This window comes from Capricornis sumatraensis, chromosome 3, assembly GCF_032405125.1.
Source record: "Capricornis sumatraensis isolate serow.1 chromosome 3, serow.2, whole genome shotgun sequence".
NCBI classification, from domain to species: Eukaryota; Metazoa; Chordata; class Mammalia; order Artiodactyla; family Bovidae; genus Capricornis; species Capricornis sumatraensis.
The window spans coordinates 13,061,873-13,083,297 of NC_091071.1; the positions used below are offsets into that span (position 1 = coordinate 13,061,873).

General features: G+C 48.6%; 1 protein-coding gene and 1 non-coding gene across 2 annotated transcripts in view; one reads left to right on the top strand and one right to left on the bottom strand.

Annotated features, from left to right (window-relative positions):
* Positions 1–674, top strand: part of GALNT17 (polypeptide N-acetylgalactosaminyltransferase 17) — a 424,119-nt gene extending 423,445 nt beyond the window's left edge. Inside the window, exon 11 of the mRNA XM_068968830.1 lies at positions 546–674. Within this exon, the coding sequence (XP_068824931.1) occupies positions 546–674 (129 nt within the window). The remainder of the gene's footprint in view (positions 1–545) is intronic.
* A 3,348-nt stretch (positions 675–4,022) lies between these two features.
* On the bottom strand, positions 4,023–4,095 carry TRNAG-CCC (transfer RNA glycine (anticodon CCC)). Its single transcript has one exon. It is a non-coding gene; the product is annotated as a tRNA-Gly (tRNA).
* Between the last annotated feature and the right edge of the window lie 17,330 nt (positions 4,096–21,425).

Genomic DNA, 21,425 nt, shown 5'->3' on the forward strand with positions numbered 1-21,425 from the left:
GCACAGGCTTCCCCTGGAAGGGCAGCAACAAAGTGCAACCCAAGGTCTCCCAGCTTGAGGCCAGGCGCTAGACTCAAAGCCTGTCAGGGGGATCCCAGGGGCCTTCTCCTCTTAGTGCCAGGCACTATGGTAATTCTGTCTTTCTCTCTACCCACTTCCCCCCTCCTTTCCCTGTCTCTGGCTCTCCCTGTCTCTGTGTGTCTCTCTCTATCTCTGTTTCTCTCTTTCTCGTTCTCTGTGTCTTTGTCTCTCTCTCTCTCTGTCTGCCCTAATCTCTGTCTCTGTCTCTGCTGTCTTTCTGTGGTCCTGTCTCTGTCTCTCCATCACGCGCTCTCTGTCTCCCTCTCCTCTTTTTTGGCTCTCTCATCCTCTGTATCTTTCTCTATTTCTGTCTCTCTACCTCTTGTCTCTCTGTCCTTCTCTCTGTCTCTCTCTGTCTCTGTCGTCCATCTTTCTCTGGCCCTGTCTCTGTCTCTCCATCGCTGTCTCTCTGTCTCCCTGTCTGTCTGTCTCTCTCTCCTCCTCTCACCCTCGCATCCTCCCAGAACGGCGCCATCATGAACAGAGGCACGGGGCGCTGCCTGGAGGTGGAGAACCGAGGCCTGGCGGGCATTGACCTCACGCTCCGCAGCTGCACGGGGCAGAGGTGGACGATCAAGAACTCCATCAAGTAGTCTGGGGAGCCGGGCCCCCGGGACAGGGCCTGCCATGCTCTGGACCAGCCACACCGGGAGAGAAACAGCGAGACACCGGGGGGTGCTCAGTGGGGCTTCTCCAGGGCAGCCCGGAGCCCCCGGTGGAGACTCTGCGTCTTCATCAGGCATCCAGCTTCCCGAGGCTCATGCACCCTGGGAAAGGCCCCTGACCCTTCTCTGGGAACCCAGAAGCCGAGTCTTCTGCAGCCCAGATGTGGACCTGGTACCAAGGAGCGACACATCACATCTCCTCTTGGGCATCTTCCCACCCGCCGTCAGGACGGGACTGGCAGAGGCCCCTCCTTTTTCTCATCTCCCTTCAACAAAGGGGAGGGGGCTGGGCCACATCCTCGCTCCTCCTCCTCCAAGAAGGCAGCAAGGCCCTGGGACTCAGTTTCCCCCAGGTTGCCTCTGTCCAGATGCCCATTTACAGCCCAAGATCACCACCCCAAACCTTTCCAGCCGGTGGCCTTGGACTTCGGTGGACTCTCACCCCTGAGATGACCTGGGAGGATGCGTCCCTGGTCACCTGGGCACTAAGGTGCCTATGTGCCAGCTCTTCCGCCTGTGTCCTCAAGAGGGAGCCAGAGAGCACACGGCCGGCCTCGGTTGTGAGGGGCCCCGGCTGGAAGGGGCTGTTCTGCCCTGCCTCCCCAGGGACGGAGAATCCCCCAGACACGCCGTGAACTGCCGCCGCTGGGGCGGCAAACAGCCTCCACCTGGAACTTAAGGACTGCCATCAGCACGGCACGGGGGGCCAAGACCCTGGAGGGTGCTCATCTCGTGTCTCCCCGCACTCTGCTGGCTGACGGGAGAAGGCAGCCGAGTCCTCGCAGAAGAGTAATCATATTTTTCCGATTGCCCTCTGGTTAGGGTGCACTTATAAATCAGAGTTAATATATGGACGCGTGTGCATGCGTATGAGGGTGTGTGCGTGGTGGGGCGCGTTAGAGCGTGCATGTGTGTGCGTGTGTGTGTCCGGGTGTGTGCGTCTGAGTGCATGGTAGAACAGACGTAGAGGTGTGGCCCTGGACATGTCGCTTTATTGCCCACCCGGATCAGATCAAGGATGCGAAGAAGCTTGCCGGAGGTGGGGGAGGGGGTGGCCACGGTCATTGGCCGGGAGGATGTGGCTGGGCCCTGCCCGGTGTGCCGCCCCAGATGGAAGGCTGCCCTTCCGCCGGTTCCCGTCTGTCTCCCTCATGCTGTCCAGACAAGCCCGGCCCGGAACCAAACTCTGTCCCTGCCCAGTTTGGGGTTCACAGTGTCTCATTTGGTGGCATCTTACTGGTGAAAGTTCCCCCCGACTTGTGAAATAAATACATGTGAGCAATTCCCATCTCAGCCTGGTTCGCTCTTTTTTAATTTTAATTGGAGGATAATTGCTTCACAATGTTATGTTAGTTTCTGCTGTACAACAACGTGAATTAGCCATAAGTATACACACATTCCCTCCCTCTTGAGCCTCCCCCCCCCCACCTCCCACCAATCCCACCCTTCTAGGTCATCACAGAGCACCGAGCTGAGCTCCTGTGTTACATACCAGCTTCCCACTAGCTATCATGGGGTTCTCTGGTGGCTCAGTGGTTAGGAATCCGCCTGCCAATGAAGGAAACATGGGTTCCATCCCTGGGTCGTGGAAGATCCCCTGGAGAAGGAAATAGCAACCCACTCCCAGTATTCTTGCTTGGGAAAATCCCATGGACAGAGGAGCCCAGCAGGCTACATTCCCGCGCGGTTGCAAACTAGTCAGACACGACTTAGCGACTAGACAACAACTAGCTGTCTACTTTATACATGGTAGTGTATTATGTCAACGCTACTGTCTCAATTCGTACCCCACCCCCCGCCTCCCCTTGCTGTGCCCGCAAATCCGTTCTCTAATCTGCCTCTCTGTTCCTGCTCTATGAATAGACTCATCGGTATCATTTTTCCAGAGCTCGGGCCAGGAGGCAGTTCTTGGGACTTGGCAGAGGGCTTCTGGTTGATTAAAGGCAAAGATGGTTCACCCTGTGGTGCTGGGACACAGCCAGCCTGCCCTTGCTCTCATCTCCGCCCAAAGCAGGACAGAACTTGACACTTGGCATCTGCTTGCTAACTCCCTGTTGACTCCAGATGAGAAGGGTCGGGTAGGCGAGGGCCGCTGTGTGGCAGAGGAGGACTGCAGGAGGCCCAGCTGAGCACGCTGACCCACCCCTTCCTGCTTCCCGCAGCCACGCCGCCTCTCGAGACCGGGGAGCCTGCGGTGGGGCGGCTGCACCTTCTGTTTGTGGAAAAGTGAAATCTGAAAAGACAGGAGGCCTTCTGTCCTAGAAATGGGACTGGAAGGAAATGGACTGAAGTCCCCTCGGCACTGACAGCCCCCAGGCCCTTCCCTTCCGGGAAGCCAAGAAGATCTAACTTGTTGGGTGTCCCCTGACCCCCAGACATGCTTGTCAGTGGCCCTTTGTGGACCTGTGTGAGAATCGGGGTCCATGAGCACATTGATGGAAAATTCTGTTGTTTGGTGATGAGGTATTCATCGAACTCATTGTCAGGGGACTTCCCTGGGGGTCTGGTGGTTAAGACTCTGTGCTTCCACTGAAGTGGGTACGGGTTCAGTCCCTGGTTGGGGAGCTGAGATCCCACATGCTGCAGGGCATAGCCAAAAAATAAAGTTTTTTAAATAATAAAAAAAAAAACTTTTAAAAACTTAAATGTCAGAATCTCAGGGTAACTATTAAGCCCAAAGAACCAAGGATCAGCAGGTCCCCAGGTGAGGTCAAGGAGGTCTTTGCATAGTATTCCAAGGTGGAGCTTTGGAGAGGAGGGGGGCAGTCCTGCCCTGACTGAGCCAATCTCCCCCTACCCACCATGGGCCTCAAGGCAGAAACTTAAAAAGGGCAGATATTCCACTTTACCATTAGCTGAGGTGTTGAGCCTAAATCCTCATGAGGTACTCAAAGAGCCCTTGTGGGATCCTTCATCCTCCAGGAAATGGGCCAAAACAGACTCTGACCAAAGGAGCACAGACCTGTTCTGTGTCTCCCAACATCCACACTCTGGTTCCCCAGTGGAGTCAGAGCACCCGCCCCCCCCCCCCGACATGATCGCTGTGTGCTGGGCTCCTTTGCACTCCCCAAGGCTGCACCCCTAGCCTGTGGAGAGCAGGAAGTGCCCTGGAGTTTTCCAGAGAGAATTCCTGCGTTTCTTTTTTTTTTAAATGTATTTATTTTTTTGGCTGCACCAGATCTTAGCTGTGTCATGCGAGATCTTCAATCTTTGTTGCAGCACACAGGATCTTTAGTTTCGCCATGTGAACTCTTAGTTGTGGCACATGGGACCTAATTCCCTGACCAGGGATCGAACCTGGGCCCCCTGCGTTGGGAGCTCAGAGTCTTAGCCACTGGACCAGCAGGGAAGCCCTGAGAATGACTGCTTTCCTTCGGGGTCACCGGATAGCAGGCAGGATGCTTGGGTTTGCTTGTGTACATGGGGGTGGGGAATGAGGGTGCTGGTTTAGGACCGTGGGAGGCTCTTAGCTTCCTGCCACCAGTACGTGTCCTCCAAATCCTGGCTCTGTGCCTCAGTTCCAGTGTCCAGCTGTCCATTCATATCAGCACTGGCTCCTCCCAAAGGGCGGAGCCTGAGGCCAGTGTCCAATCCACATCCTCTTCACCCCACAGCATCCCCATGGACCTGAAGGCTTGGGGGTGGCTGGCCAGTGGCCAAGGCAGAGAAGAGGAATTAACTGTAGCCAACGGAGGAGGAGAGAAAAGACAAGCAGGTCCCAGGGGAGCCTTGGGTCTCAGTGCTTTGGGGGAATGCAGAAGTTCCAGAGACCCACATCTCTGCAGGATGACGTGGCCGCAGGCTGCAAGCATCAGGCTTGAGTTCTGACAACCCTTGGGCATCTCCCTGCATCCACACAGTCCTCTCACATGGGCACTGCCCACTCTCCTGTCTAGTGGCCAATTCCTTCTCTTTCATTGTTTCCCCTCAATTTATATGGGGAAAAAAAGATCAGAGATGGTATTCCTGATCCAGGCCCAAGCCATCAAAGCTGATGCCTTTGAATGTGTTATTTCTCAAGTATGTTAGTCACTTAGTCATGTCTGACTCTTTTCAACCCCATGGACTGTAGCATACCAAACTCCTATGTCCATGGAATTCTCCAGGCAAGAATGCTGGAGTGGGTAGCCATTTTCTTTTCCAGGGGAACTTCCTGATCTAGGGATTAAACCTGGGTCTCCTGCAATTTAGGCTGAGTCTTTACCATCTGAAGAATTGATGCTTTTGAACTGTGGTGTTGGAGAAGACTCTTGAGAGTCCCTTGGACAGTGAGGAGATCCAGCCAGTCCTTCCTAAAGGAAATCAGTCCTGAATATTCATTGGAAGGACTGATGCTGAAGCTGAAACTCCAATACATTGGCCACCTGATGCAAAGAACTGACTCATTGGAAAAGACCCTGATGCTGGAAAAGATTGAAGGCAGGAGGAGAAGGGGACGACAGAGGATGAGATGGTTGGATGGTATCACCGACTCAATGTGCATGAGTTTGCTCCGGGAGTTGGTGATGGACAGGGAAGCCTGGCGTGCTACAGTCCATGGGGCTACAAAGAGTCGGACACGACTGAGCAACTGAACTGAACTTACCATCTGAGCCACCAGGAAACTGATTCAGGGGGATAGAGAAGGAGAAGAGACAGAAAGGACAGAGAACCTCAGTTTGGGCCAGAAGCCACCAACATTAAGCCAGGACTCCAAGCCCTTTGACTTGGGTTTCTGAAGCCATATTTTTTCAGCTGATTGTTTTTTTCGTTAATCCTGAAAAGTAACCCTTTTTCACAAAGGACAGAAGTCAGGCCTGGGCAGAGCAGGCAACTTCCCCAAAGCTGCCCAGTGATCAGTTGTCCCTGATTTGCATGCATTTTCAACTCCTTCCACTTCACTTTCCAGGGCTGCTCTGAGAGTGGCTGAGTGCCAGCAGCCCAGCGTGAACTGGGGAGGAGCTCAGAGTCTGCATGAGGAGCCAGGTGGTCTGGAAACTGCCAGGTGGCCAGACTCAGGTTCCGGATCCCCACTCATTGCCAGCAAGTCTGCCTCCTGCTTTGACTTGAGCTTCACATGAGCAGCTGGGCTGGCTGATCACCAGCTCCTTATCAGCTGCCCCTTCCTCTCATCCGGAACACAGATCCCTGAGTCTCTCAGCACTCCGCTTTCTCACTTAGGTAAGTTTCAGAGAGCTCCATAGAGGGACTGGTTATTGTTGTTGATCAGTCGCTAAGTTGTGTCCAAGTCATTGCAACCACATGGACTGCAGCACGCCAGGCTTCCCTGTCCTTTACCATCTCCCGGAGTTTGCTCAGACTCATGTCCACCCAGTCGGTGATGTCATCCAACCGTTTCATTCTCTGTCGTCCCCTTCTCCTCCTGCCCTCTGATCCTTCCCAGCAACAGAGTCTTTTCCAAAGATCTGGCTCTTCGCAACAGGTGGCCAACGTATTGGAGCTTCAGTATCAGTCCTTCCAATGAATATTCAGGGTTGATTTCCTTTAGGATTGACTGCTTTGATTGCCTTGCTGTCCAAGGAACTCTCAAGAGTCCTCTCCAGCACCACAATTCGAAAGTATCAATTCTTTGGTGCTCAGCCTTCTTTATGGTCCAACTCTCATTTCCATACATGACTACTTCGAAAACCATAGCTTTGACTATATGGACCTCTGTCAGCAAGGTGACATCTCTGCTTTCTGACATGTTGTCTAGGTTTGTCATAGCTTTTCTGGACGCCAAACTCTGGTTCAGTTCAACAAATATATTTGAACACCTATTCTGTGTCCTTTTTAAGACTACTTGGAGGGAGGGAAGAAGAAAGGGAGGGAAGCAGGGAGGGAGGGAGAGAGGACCAGAAGAAGGAAGAAAGAAAAAAAGGGAGCAAACGAAGAAACAGCAGCTCAAAGATACTGAGCAAGTGGAAGGCACCGGGATGAATGACTGCCGTGGTCTTTACCCTTTAAAGCTTTTATCTGAAAGAAGAAGACAGACACAGGATATTGGGCCTCACCACCCCTGGAGCTGGGGCAGCCAGGAGATGGGGTTTATGCCTATTGGCATACATGGGTTCCTGGCATGTTAGCAGATTCCAGTATTCTTTCCCCAAAGAGGTTCCAGCTGCTGGAGGGAGCTTACAGGTGTGGCTCTCGCTTCACTTCATCTGCTGCCCACTGATGGCCCCCAGCCCGGTCCAAGCACAGCGCCGAGAAGAGGCCGTGAGAAAGCCAGACAGGCATCACTGAGGCTGCTGCCGGTTCCAGGACCCCGGAGGCTGTCAGGCTTGCCAGTCAGCATTGCCCTTAAAAAATGGTTGGACTTTCTTGTTACTCCAGGGTCAAAATATCATCTAATTCACTCTCGCATTGGATGCCCGCCTACCTGTCCAGGTAATTACTCAGCATTAGCTTGATAAACTCTAGAGTCAGATCATCCTAGGGCAGCAAACTCTTTCTGACAGTGAACCAAGCAAAGTCTGAGTCTCACTAACCACTTCGCACTGTTCTGAAAACAACATCAGGTATGAGAGAGATGTGTGTGTGTATGCTCAGTCGTGTACAACTCTTTGCAACCCCATGGACCGTAGCCCACCAGGCTCCTCTGTCCATGAAATTTTTCCTGCAAGAATACTGGAGCAGAATGCCATTTCCTCCTCCAGGGGATCTTTCCAGCCTGGAGATCGAACTCACGTCTGTTGCACCTCCTGCATTGGCAGGCAGATTCTTTACCACTGAGCCACCTGGGAAGCAAAAACAAGATTCATTCCCCTTTTACATCTGCCTGGTACCTTAAGTCAGGGCCCCCTTGGAGCTTTCATGCTGCTGGTTGTCTCTGAAAGAGAAGCAACCAGTATTCCCTTGGTGGCAACTTTATCACAGAACTCATCTCTGCTACCTGGTGAAGTGATTCACTTTCTTGGCTGGGAGGCCACGTTGCATGGGCCACAGACTGAAACCCCAATAGCACCAAGCCCTGTGTTAGACTATATTTTCCCTATCCATACATGCCTGTGACAAAGTTCATACATTAGACACAGTGAGAGATTGATAACGATAACTAGTAATAACAGCAGGGGGAAAATGTCCCTGGTGGACCAGTGGTTAAGACTTCGCTTTCCAACGCAGAGGGTGTGAGTTTGATCCCTGGCTGGGGAGTCAGGATCCCACATGCCTCCTGGCCCAACAACCAAAAGATTAAAACAGAAGCAATGTTGTAACAAATGTCCAGGCTTTTATTAAATATACAGGCTGCTCTGCTCAAAACTTTCTTGCCAGACTTTTTTGCCCTAAAAAACACACAAAGGAGGGAATGCAACTTCCCCGTGCTGGCCCACGTCACCAAACCAAGGTTCTAGTGCCCAAATTCACATCTTCAGGTTTCTCCACATCATTCCATCCCGACCTCTCTAATTCAGAATTCCGGATACTTGAGTCTGTTTGCCTGGACATTTGCTCTTATGAGCAAAGCTTAGAAAATGAAGGCTATTTAGCTGCATGGCTGCAGAGTGGCCCCTGAGACCCCCTTGGACACACGTCCCACCACTCTGATACTTACACCCACTTCTTGGATGTTCTGTGAAGCATGCCCCCTGTCTAGCACCAAGGTGGAAACCAGAAAAAAGTTCTGATTCCCATGTGCACTGAGAATGTATCTCCTTTCCATTCTACTACAATTCAGGGTTTCATGGCCCCCAGAAGCCCACTCCTAATATACCATGAATTTACCCAAATAAGTGAGATTCTTAATCTGTCTTGGGACTGTTTCTAGAATTCGTTTCAAGGATGGAATTGTTGCTGCAGCCCCTGGAGCAAACCTGCATTTCTTTCTGGAGCATTTTCCACGAGGTTCTCATCAGTAACCGGCACAGCGCTAGGCTGGAAGCAGGCAGGGAGCAGAAGAAATTGGTTCTCTGAACAAGCCTGGGTGAGAAAAGGCCAAAAACTTCCGCTTCCCCTCCACCCCGCGCTCAGGTGGTGCCCAGCCTGACCCTGACCGTGACAGTGACCCTGAGGGAATCTCAGGTCCTTGTGGCTCTCTCAGTGCATGTGGCAGTCTCCCGAAGGCGTCAGACAGGGCCCAGCCCTTGCCAGCTGTGGGACAGATGGCCTCTCAGCGGAAGGAAGCTGCCATCTCCGTGCAGGAAGTAGTCTGCGCTTCCGGTCGTTGTGGTGGGAAGTTTGTTATCGTTGCCGTTCTTTGGTTTTGTTCGAGGCTGAAGTTCTGGGGCTTCGTTTTAAGTTTGCTGCTGAAAAACCTTTCTTATCCCCAAAAGAGTTAGGGTGAGGAGGTCTCCCGCCGGTAGCTAGATTGGGCAAAGGTGAGCGTGGGCGAGTCTCTCATCAAGCACAACGCGTGCTTGGTTTTGTTTTAGTTTTGCCATTTTTTGTTTGCTTGTTTCTACTGCTTTCCCTGAATTGTCATCGTTGCTGGGCTGGTTTCCTCATCAGTCTAGTGAACTGCTGATTCTGGGGCGAGGGTCGGGGAGGGAGGGGGCTTTGCTGGCAGGACAGGGCCAGCCATGTGCCTGTGAGCGGGGCACGGAGAATGTCATTGTCACTGTAACTCTAATGGCCACCTTTATTTAAGCACATGCTGTGTGCAGGCTGTAGGCAAAGGCTTTTTTTTTCCTTAACTTTAATTTTTAATTGGAGAATAATTACTTTACAATATTGTGATGGCGTCTGCCACACGTCAACAGGAGTCAGCCACAGGTATACATATGTCTGCTCCCTCTTGAACCTCCCTCCGCATCCCACCCACCCCTCTAGGTTGTGACAGAGCACCAGCTTTGGGTTCCCTGCATCATACAGCAAAGACTTACAAGCAGCCTCTCTCTTGATCGTCCCAGCGACCTCCCGGCCAGGACTGTTGTTTTCCCTTTACAAGTAAGGATACTCAGGCTCAGAGAGGTCCAAGCTTGTCCTGAAGTCATGGAGTCTGAAAGGAGCAGGTTTGCAGTTCAAATTCACTCAAAAGCACTTGTTCCTAACCATTGGGCAACACTACCTGCCCAGCAGCTTTGCTCCAAGGCCTCTCTTCTAACATGAAAGGCTCTGAGAAGAGAAGAGGAGGAATCATACAAATAGACTTATTTACAAAACAGAAACAGACTCACAGACTTGGAGAACCAACCTACGGTTGCCAGTGGGGGAAGGGTGGGGGAAAGGGTTAGTTAGGGAATTTGCAATCAACATGCACACACTGTTACAGTTAAAGTGGATAAGCAACAAGGTCCTACTGTAAAGCACAGGGAACTGTATTCCATATCTTATGATAAGCCTTAGTGGAAAAATATGAGAAAGTGTATGTATATATAACTGAGTCACTTTGCTGTACAGTAGAAATTAACACAACATTGTAGATCAACTATACGTCAATAAACTAAATTTAAAAAAAAAAAGAATCTCACCATCCAGAGAGGCCCCCTCAAACTACTGTTTTTTAAAAAACATTTAATTTCGAATTGGGGTATAACTGATTAACAAGCCATGTTGTGACATTTTCAGGTGAACAGTGAAGGGACTCAGCCTGACATATACATGGATCCATTCCCCCAAGCTACTGTTCATTGCACTTATGAACATACTTCCCTACCTTTTCCTTGCATATGGGTAACTATAGCTTCATGGATATCACACACAATGCGTTCACGACACAATCAAATATAATGGGATAAGTTGACGTTCCTGTACTTTGGTCTAAAAAGGCAGCTGTACTAATGCGTGCTGGGGGAGATACAGCTTAGCAAGCATCAAGTATAAAACGAAACGGGCTTTATAAAGTAGCTGCCTTGGTAGGGGTCAGCAGTCTCCAGAAGAAGTCAATGGGATCTTAGGAAAATCCAGGAGGAATGGTGGTCCTGCCGCCTTAGAGTCCCCTGAAAGGAGGGAAGCTGGGAGAGTATAGCGCCTGAACAGCATGTCTTATTAAGGAAGAAACCAAGTATGTTGGAGGAGATGGTCATTTCTCTGAAGACTCAGTGCTATGGGGGCGGGAGGGGGCGAACACCCATGGGAGATGGTTTGGATTTGTTTCTTTTTATGACCCAGAGATTCAGAATGGGGCCAAATGGATGGAAGCCAGGCTACAGCTGTGAGCTCATGGTAACAATCTGCCTTTTAACAGAGCCATCCGCCCAAAGCTGGGATCAGGTCTCAGGAGGGAGCAAGTTGTGTTCCTGGAGAAGTTCAAGCAGAATGGGTGCCCTTTAAGGTTGCTGCCAGCCCTGCGCTTATGTGACTCCACTGGGGAACCTTCTGGCGGCTCCCCATCGCAGCTTCCAGTGCTGGTAAGAAGGTGAGCTGTATGCTGGTTGACAGAAGAGGGTGTCAGAAGCACGCCTTTTCGTGAAGATGCACATGACAGCTGAGAGATCGAAGTTATCCTTGTCACATGTCACTTTTGAAGAGAAGAACGCCTTGACAGTTCATAGTTTATTTAACAGGATGACTCACAAAGAAGAAAATAAAATATCATTTTTTTCAAAAGACATTGCTACATATTTAATGATGGGCCAAGTAAAAATGTGCATTCCTAAGTTTCTGCTTTCAAAAAATGAAACAGGCTTATATTAGGTCTAGCAGTGAAAAGAAGAAATGATCACAGACTCATAGTTTTTAAATTTCTCCATGGGAAGAGGCAAATCTCAGGTACAGAAGAATTCCAAATAAATTATGGAGATTCTTCAGTCTAAGAAGAGGGAGCCTAACTCCCCACTCCGTATTACTTGTGACATCCTTCCAGAGAACACAGTTTGGAAAGCAGAGCGGGGAGAGAAACTTCACAGCGGAGGAAACTGACAAACAGTGCTGTAGCCCCGCGATCAAGGTCAATGTGAACAGAACAGGTCCTGTGGACCATATAACGGGAAGGGCACTTTAACTCTGTGGTCTTCACCCAAAAAACCCACAACCACAGGCAAACCATTATTTTTTTAAAAAAAAAACTTAAGACGAATTGCACTAAAGGAGCATCTGAAAAATACCGGTCCAGCCTTCCTCAGAAACTATCGAGGTCATCCAAAACAAAGATTGTCTGAGAAACTGTCACAGTCAAGAGGTACTGAGGAGACATGGAAACTAAGGTCATGCGATGCCCTGGATGGGCTCCTAGAACAATAAAAAAGACATTGGGTAAAAAAAGAAGTTAAGGAAATGTGAATAAATTACGGACTGCAGTGAATAATGATGTCAATATCAATTCATTAATTATAACAAATACATCATAATAATGTAAGGTGTTAAGAATAGGGGAAGCTGTGAGTTTGGGGGTATATTATGAGAATTCTGTACTATCTGTTTCATTTTTATGTAAATCTAAAACTGTTCTAAAATAAGTCTCCTGCTACTGAAATTAAAAAAAAAAACAGTGTTTCATAACTGGAATATCAGGAGTAGAGAAGAGTCTTTGGGAACATTAAACATTGGGAACCAATCAAATGCTGGTTGCAGATTTCTTTGGTGTGACCTTTCTAACAAAAAATGGTATGATATTACAATAGGCACCTTTCTTAACAGGATCATAATGAATAAGCTTTACAAAATATTCAGTGGCTTCATCAGTTTTCCCAAGGACCCTTCTTGATTCCTGATATTCCAGTTACGGAACACTTTTGCCTTAATAGAGAACACTTGGGATTGCGGATGCGTGGGGGGCTGGGGGAGGGATGGATTGGGAGTTTGAGATTAGCAGATACAAACTATTATATACAGGATGGATAAACAGCAAGGTCCTACTGTGTAGGCCTGGGAACCATATTCAATATCCTGGGATAAACCATAATGGAAAAGAATATAAAAAAGAATGTATATATGTGTATAACTGACTCAGTTTTCAGTACAGCAGAAATTAACACAACATTGAAAATCAATTATACTTCAACAATAAAAAAAATTTAAAAATTTAAAAAGACATGAGCATGGTCTTATCCAATCATCTCAGGCATTGGATGCCAGAGTCTGGGAAGTGACTGTCCCTCTGCCCAGGACACAGCACTGCCACTCTCTTATACTCAGCCGCTATTAACTGTAACAAAGACACAGTGGCCTGGGGGCATCCTTCAGCAGAGCCATAAAAGTGCAATGATACAGACAGTTTAGTCAATACCATTAACGGCTATTACAAAACAGCCAATTGGGATTTGGGTCTGTGGGAATCTATCTTTCTGCCCCTGCAGGCAGTGAGAGAATGTATTAGAGACTGCCAGCTGCCTCCTCAACTTCCCTTCTTCTTCAATAATAGAACCTCAGGATTACTGTGTAGAACAAGGTGCCCAGCTAGGAAACCACATTTTCCAGTCTCCCTTGAAGACAGAAAATATTCTTTAAAGAGGCCCATTCAAGTTGGAGAGGTACCTTTTGGTCCTTGCCCCTTTCTTTACTGCTGGGAACATGGATGTGATGGCTGGAGCTGCAGCAACCATTTTAAATTAGAAGGTGACTTTGAGGGTACTGTGGCAAAAAATAATGATACCTGAGCTTCTAGTGAAGTCATCATCCTAACCCCAGGTTGCCTACTTAAAGATTTCTTTCAGTTCAGTTCAGTTCAGTCGCTCAGTCGTGTCCAACTCTTTGCGATCCCATGAATCGCAGCACGCCAGGCCTCTCTGTCCATCACCAACTCCCAGAGTTCACCCAAACTCATGTGCATCAAGTCGGTGATGGCATCCAGCCATCTCATCCTCTGTCGTCCCCTTCTCCTCCTGCCCTCAATCTCTCCCAGCATCAGAGTCTTTTCCAGTGAGTCAACTCTTCGCATGAGGTGGCCAAAGTATTGGAGTTTCAGCTTCAGCATCAGTCCTTCCAATGAACACCCAGGACTGATCTCTTTTAGGATGGACTGGTTGGATCTCCTTGCAGTCCAAGGGACTCTCAAGAGTCTTCTCCAACACCACAGTTCAAAAGCATCAATTCTTCGGCATTCAGCTTTCTTTATAGTCCAACTCTCACATCCATACAGGACTACTGGAAAAACCATAGCTTTGACTAGATGGACCTTTATTGGCAAAGTAATGCCTCTGCTTTTTAATATGCTGTCTAGGTCGGTCATAGCTTTTCTTCCAAGGAGCAAGTGTTTATGCCAGTTATTTGGTTTCTTGATATATGAATCTAATCTTTACCACTTTTGAAACAAAATCTCTGCTGATTCAGGAAACCCAGTTTAGATTGGTCTAAAATGTCTGGCGCTCAGGCTTCCCATTGCAGTCGCTTCTCTTGTTGCAGAGCGCAGGTTCTAAGGGGCGCGAGGCTTCAGTAGCTGTGGCACATGTCCTCAGTGGTTGCTGTTCCTGGGCTTTAGAGCACAGGCTCAGTAGTTGTGGCTCATGGGCTTAGTTGCTCCTCAGCATGTGCGATCTTCCTGGATCAGAGACCCAGTCCATGTCTTTTGCTTTGGCAGGCAGATTCTTTACCACTGAGCCACCAGGGAAGCCCCCTGGCTTCACCAATCTTCCTTGCCCTTTCTAGGCTGGATGCAGACACCCATGGGGTCTTAAGGAACAGTGGAACCTTATGGTGGAAGGACTCTCAGGCCCTGAATGACCACATGAGACACCCTCTCATTGACCTGAATACTGACATAGGATGGTTTCACTGAGCCACGGCATGTTTAGGTCTATTTGCTACTGCACTTTAGCCTGCTGCTGCTGCTGCTAAGTTGCTTCAGTCGTGTCTGACTCTGTGCGACCCATAGACGGCAGCCCACCAGGCTCCCCCATCCCTGGGATTCTCTAGGCAAGAACACGAGTGGGTTGCCATTTCCTTCGTAAGATCTTTCATGTACTGTGTTAGTTACTTACTGCTGCATAGGAAACAATCCTAAAACTTAGTCATGTAAGATCATACATCCATGATCCCACGGCTCCTGTGGCTCAGCTTCTGAAGGCATTTGAGCTGGTCCCCTGCTTTAGGACCTTCAGGCTTCAATGAAGATGCTGGCTTCTGCTGGAATCATCTCAAAACTCAGCTGATGGACGAGATCCTTCCAAGGTCCATGGTTATCGGAAGGATTCAGTTGGACTGACGGCCTCAGCTCGTTGCTGACCATTGGCCAGCAAACAGTTCTTTGCCACGTGGTCATCTTTATAGGAAGTTCATGACCTGGCAGCTTCATCTGGGCAAGCAAGCAAGAGCACCAGAGAGAAAAAGAGTCAGCAAGATGGAAATCACAGTCTGGTGTAGCCCAGCTTCAGAAGTGAAAGCTCATCACTTCTGCCATATTCCATTTGCTAGAAGCAATCAGTAGGGCCGGTCCATCCTCAGGGAGGGGGTACACAGGGCCTGGGTGTCAAGAAGCAGTGATCACTAAAGCTGCCCACTAGACATATTTAGAACTCCCAAGAATCCTACTTAAATCCACTATTTACTCCAATTTGGTGAGGGCCATTGAAACGAGGAAGCTGAGCCCCAGAGAGGTTGCATGTCCAGGGTTACAGGGGTCCTCAGTGGTAGACAGAGAACCAGTTGTGGGAGGTGGGGGGGGGGTGGGGGGGGGCAGCTCCCGTGTTTGTCTTCCCACAGCCCCATTCAGGCTGCAAGGGTATCAAGCCCAGCTGTGAGCCCAGGAAACAGAAACCACTCACCTGGGAGCCTGGAAAAGAGCGACTGCCCACCTCCCCTCCCCCCCCACCACGCCCCAGCATAGACCCTGCTTTTATGAGCTGCAGGGTTGGCCCCCAGCCCCGGAAAGCTGCCTGCAGCCTTAGGGGGGAATCATGAGGGTGTGTGTGTGAGAGAGAGAGAGAGAAGGAGGAAGGGAGAAGAAAGGAGAGAGGCAGAAAGAGATACATAAAGAGAAAAAAACAGAGAACGAACCAGGCACAGAATGACAGGGAGAAAAAAGCTGGGCATTAGAAATGGCGTCGAGAGAGACATTCCTACGGTAAGGTGACAAAGAGAAGAAAAAACAAAAAGATGAAAGAGAAATAGTGAGACAAGCAGAGAGTGTGATGGACAGGCAGATATTTTAAAATATATAGGAGAGAGCAGGCTGGTCACCTCCGATCTTTCAAGGCACATCTTTTCAGGGAGGGAGAGACGCAGGCGACTCTCCTCGCACCTGCACACCCAGCGCCCCCTGGTGGAAATTTGAGTTCCGTTCCTCCGCGGCAGGGACCCCGCGTCCCCCACACCTGTTGAAACGACAGAGAATGGTGGCGTCGGAAGGGACCGAGGAACGTAAGCCGGTCCCGGTTGCCCGTGGCTCGATCTGGTGTGGAGTGGTTGCCATGGTTGTCAAGGACGGTGGCGAGTTGTGCAGCGTGGGAGGCGGGGAGTCGGTGGGTGGATGTGTGAAAAGATGCGGTCGGGCTCGGAGGCTGTCCTGCCTCCCTGTAGGCGCTCAGAGCGATGCGGCTGCACCCCCTACCGGCGCCTGGCATTGATTTCCAGGGCTCCTTTCCTCTGAAATGAGTTAAAGGAAACCAGGGGAAGTTGTGTCCCTTGAGAGATTCCCCGGGGGGTGGGAAGGAGGAGCGAGTCAAGGAGACCAGCATCCTCTGGGACCTTTGTGTGTGCTGGCCTCTGGTCTGATAGGTGGCACCAGGCTTGGTTGACCTTGTCCCTTCTGGCATTGTAGGGCTTGCCAGGGGCGTTTAAACTTTTCCTTGCCACAGACCCTTTCGGCCGTCCGTGGAAGTTTACAGATCCCTTGTTAGAATAACATTTTAGAAATGTGTAAAATAACATACATAGGATTACCAAGAAATCCACTTACATAGAAATATACAAATGTCATGATACAAAAATGTATGCCATTTTATTAATACATTAAATAAGGTACATGACATCACTATAACATATACTTATAAAGTTGTATGGATATACGTATTATAAGATTTCTGCAACAACTAATTTGGCACGAAACTATCTGTGATTTCTGTTGGTGACTGAGGTACAGGTACTTTTCACTGCTGTGGTTTGTTATGTCCTTTCGCAGTTGATTAGCAGTGTTAATTGCTCAGCAGTGTCTGACTCTTTGTGACCCCATGGTCTGTAGCCCACCAGGCTCCTCTTTCCGTGGAATTCTCCAGGCAAGAATACTGGAGTGGGTTGCCATTCCCTTCTCCAGGGGATCTTCCCAACCCAAGGATAGAACCCACGTCTCCTGCATTGCAGGTGGATTCACAATTGAAGGAAATGCTAAATTTCATTTAGAGGTAAAAAGAAAAAAAAAGAACAAGAGCATCATTCTCCTCTCATCCGAGTTGACAGGCTCCTGAATCCTACACATGGAGCCCTTAGGAGTCCATGAACCTGAACTTAGGAAGCTGCATAGACAGGGTTCCTGTCCATATCTCATCTCACCAAGGCACCACATGGTATAAGACAGGTTTTTTTGGAGCCAAAACTCCCAAGTAAGTTAAAGGCACGCAGTGTTTCAGTGAATGGACCCCCTGGTCACTGATAATAAAGTAGCAGTGTACACTTAAGGGAAAAAATGACCACCAGAATGTCTTATGTGCCGATACCATGCAGAAGCCTTTATCTCATTCAGTCCCCCCACCCCAAGCCCTGTCACCAGTCCAGATCCCAGCTGATTTCCGGGGTCACCATGGCCAGCCCCCAGCCCCAGGTCCCTAGAGGCCAGAAGGGGGGTCTCTCAGCCACTGCAAGTGGGTCTCAGCCTAGAGTTTGTTCTGGTAACTGACCCTCCCCTGTTATTCTCTGCTCCCAGGCTCCTGAGTTAGAAATTCCACTTTGCCACACACTGGACCAAAGAGGCTTGCACATGTCACCTGCTTCGCTAACAATTCTCAGCATGCTTCTCCGGTTCAGTCTCAGACTGAGTCTTTGTCCCCTGTGTGCCCACTTGCTTAGTTGTGTCCCACTCTGCAACCTTGTGGACTGTAGCCTGCCAGGCTCCTTTGTCCGTGGAATTCCCCAGACAAGAATACTGAAGCGAGTTGCCACTTCCTATTCCAGGGGACCTCCCTGATCCAAGGATCGAACCGGGTCCCCTGCACTGCAGACAGATTCTTTCCCACTGAGCCCCATGGGAAGGCCCTGGATGTGAGAGCCCATCTCCCAAAGATGGTGAAGCAAACACTGCAGTATTGCCATCTAGTGGACAAGAGAGGAAGTGTCACAGTTCTCCGATGAGACTCGAGTTCGTCCCTGAACTTCAGTTCAGTTCAGTTCAGTCGCTCAGTCGTGTCCAACTCTTTGCAATCCCATGAATCGCAGCACGCCAGGCCTCTCCGTCCATCACCAACTCCTGGAGTTTACTCAAACTCATGTCCATCGAGTCGGTGATGCCATCCAGCCATCTCATCCTCTGTCGTCCCCTTCTCCTCCTGCTCCAAATCCCTCCCAGCATCAGGGTCTTTTCCAATGAGTCAGCTCTTCTCATGACGCGGCCAAAGTATTGGAGTTTCAGCTTTAGCATCAGTCCTTCCAGTGAACACCCAGGACTGATCTCCTTTAGAATGGACTGGTTGGATCTCCTTGCAGTCCAAGGGACTCTCAAGAGTCTCCTCCAACACCACAGTTCAAAGGCATCAATTCTTCACCGCTCAGCTTTCTTCACAGTCCAACTCTCACATCCATATATGACCACTGGAAAAACCATAGCCTTGACTAGATGGACTTTTGTTGGCAAAGTAGTGTCTCTGCTTTTTAATATGCTATCTAGGTCGGTCATAACTTTCCTTCCAAGGAATAAGCGTCTTTTAATTTCATGGCTGCAATCACCATCTGCAGTGATTTTGGAGCCCCTAGAAATAAAGTCTGACGCTGTTCCTACTGTTTCCCCATCTATTTTCCATGAAGTGATGGGACCAGATGCCGTGATCTTCGTTTTCTGAATGTTGAGCTTTAAGCCAACTTTTTCACTCTCCTCTTTCACTTTCATCAAGAGGCTTTTAGTTCCTTTTCACTTTCTGCCATAAGGGTGGTGTCATCTGCATATCTGAGGTTACTGATATTTCTCCCGGTTGATTCCAGCTTGTGCTTCTTCCAGCCCAGCATTTTGCATGATGTCCTCTGCATATAAGTTAAATAAGCAGGGCAACAATATACAGCCTTGACGTACTCTTTTTCCTATTTGGAACGAGTCTGTTGTTCCATGTCCAGTTCTAACTGTTGCTTCCTGACCTGCATATAGGTTTCTCAAGAGGCAGGTCAGGTGATCTGGTATTCCCATCTCAGAATTTTCCACACTTGATTGTGATCCACACAGTCAAAGGCTTTGGCATAGTCAATAAAGCAGAAAGAGATGCTTTTCTGGAACTCTCTTGCTTTTTCCATGATCCAGCAAATGTTGGCAATTTGATCTCTGGTTCCTCAGCCTTTTCTAAAACCAGCTTGAACATCTGGAAGTTCACAGTTTGTGTATTGCTGAAGCCTGGCTTCTGGTTCCAAATAGGAAAAAGAGTACGTCAAGGCTGTATATTGTCATCCTGCTTATTTAACTTCTATGCAGAGTACATCATGAGAAATGCTGGACTGGAAGAAACACAAGCTGGAATCAAGATTTCTGGGAGAAATATCAATAACCTCAGATATGCAGATGACACCACCCTTATGGCAGAAAGTGAAGAGGAACTAAAAAGCCTCTTGATGAAAGTGAAAGAGGAGAGTGAAAAAGTTGACTTAAAGCTTAACATTCGGAAAACTAAGATCATGGCATCTGGTCCCATCACTTCATGGGAAATAGATGGGGAAACAGTGGAAACAGTGTCAGACTTTATTTTTGGGGGCTCTGAAATCACTGCATATGGTGACTGCAGCCATGAAATTAAAAGACGCTTATTCCTTGGAAGAAAAGTTATGACCAACCTAGATAGCATATTCAAAAGCAGAGATATTACTTTGCCGACTAAGGTCCGTCTAGTCAAGGCTATGGTTTTTCCAGTAGTCATGTATGGATGTGAGAGTTGGACTGTGAAGAAGGCTGAGCACCGAAGAATTGATGCTTTTGAACTGTGGTGTTGGAGAAGACTCTTGAGAGTCCCTTGGACTGCAAGGAGATCCAACCAGTCCATTCTGAAGGAGATCAGCCCTGGGATTTCTTTGGAAGGAATGATGCTAAAGCTGAAACTCCAGTACTTTGGCCACCTCATGCGAAGAGTTGACTCACTGGAAAAGACTCTGATGCTGGGAGGGATTGCGGGCAGGAGGAGAAGGGGATGACCCAGGACGAGATGGCTGGATGGCATCACTGACTCAATGGACGTGAGTCTGAGTGAACTCCAGGAGTTGGTGATGGACAGAGAGGCCTGCTGCGATTCATGAGATCGCAAAGAGTTGGACACGACTGAGCGACTGAACTGACTGAACTAACTTACTAGCATGTGAGATGAGTGCAATTGTGCGGTAGTTTGAACATTTTTGGCATTGCCTTTCTTTGGGATTGGAATGAAAGCTAACCTTTTCCAGTCCTGTAGCCACTGCTGAGTTTTCCAAATTTGCTGGCATATTGAGTGCAGCACTTTCACAGCATCATCTTTTAGGATTCGAAATAGCTCAACTGGCATTCTGTCACCTCCACTAGCTTTGTTTGTAGTGATGCTTTCTAAGGCCCACTTGATTTCACATTCCAGGATGTCTGGCTCTAGGTGAGTGATCACACCATCATGATTATCTGGGTCGTGAAGATCTTTTTTGTATAGTTCTTCTGTGAATTCTTCCCCCCTCTTCTTAATATCTTCTGCTTCTGTTAGGTCCAGACCATTTCTGTCCTTTATCGAGCACATCTTTGCATGAAATGTTCCCTTGGTATCTCTAATCTTCTTGAAGAGATCTCTAGTCTTTCCCATTCTGTTGTTTTCCTCTATTTCTTTGCATTGATCCCTGAGGAAGGCTTTCTTATCTCTCCTTGCTATTCTTTGGAATTCTGCATTCAGATGCTTATATCTTTCCTTTTCTCCTTTGCTTTTTGCTTCTCTTCTTTTCACAGCTGTTTGTAAGGCCTCCCCAGACAGCCATTTTGCTTTTTTGCCTTTCTTTTCCATGGGGATGGTCTTGATCCCTGTCTCCTGTACAATGTCACGAACCTCATTCCATAGTTCATTAGGCACTCTGTCTATCAGATCTAGTCCCTTAAAGCTATTTTTCACTCCCACTGTATAATCATAAGGGATTTGATTTAGGTGATACTTGGAAGGCCTAGTGGTTTTCCCTACTTTCTTCAATTTAAGTTTGAATTTGGCAATAAGGAGTTCATGATCTGAGCCACAGTCAGCTCCCGGTCTTGTTTTTGCTGACTGTATAGAGCTTCTCCATCTTTGGCTGCAAAGAATATAATCAATCTGATTTTGGTGTTGACCATCTGATGATGTCCATGTGTAGAGTCTTCTCTTGTGTTGTTGGAAGAGGGTGTTTGCTATGACCAGTGCATTCTCTTGGCAAAACGCTATTAGTCTTTGCCCTGCTTCATTCCGTACTCGAAGGCCAAATTTGTCTGTTACACCAAGTGTTTCTTGGTTTCCTAATTTTGCATTCCAGTCCCCTATAATGAAAAGGGCATCTTTTGGGGGTGTTGGTTCTAAGAGGTCTTGTAGGTCTTCATAGAACTGTTCAACTTCAGCGTCTTCAGCGTTACTGGTTGGGGCATAGACTTGGATTACCGTGATATTGAATGGTTTACCTTGGAAACGAACAGAGATCATGCTGTTGTTTTTGAGATTGCATCCAAGTACTGCATTTCGGACTCTTTTGTTGACCATGATGGCTACTCCGTTTCTTCTGAGGGATTCCTGCCTG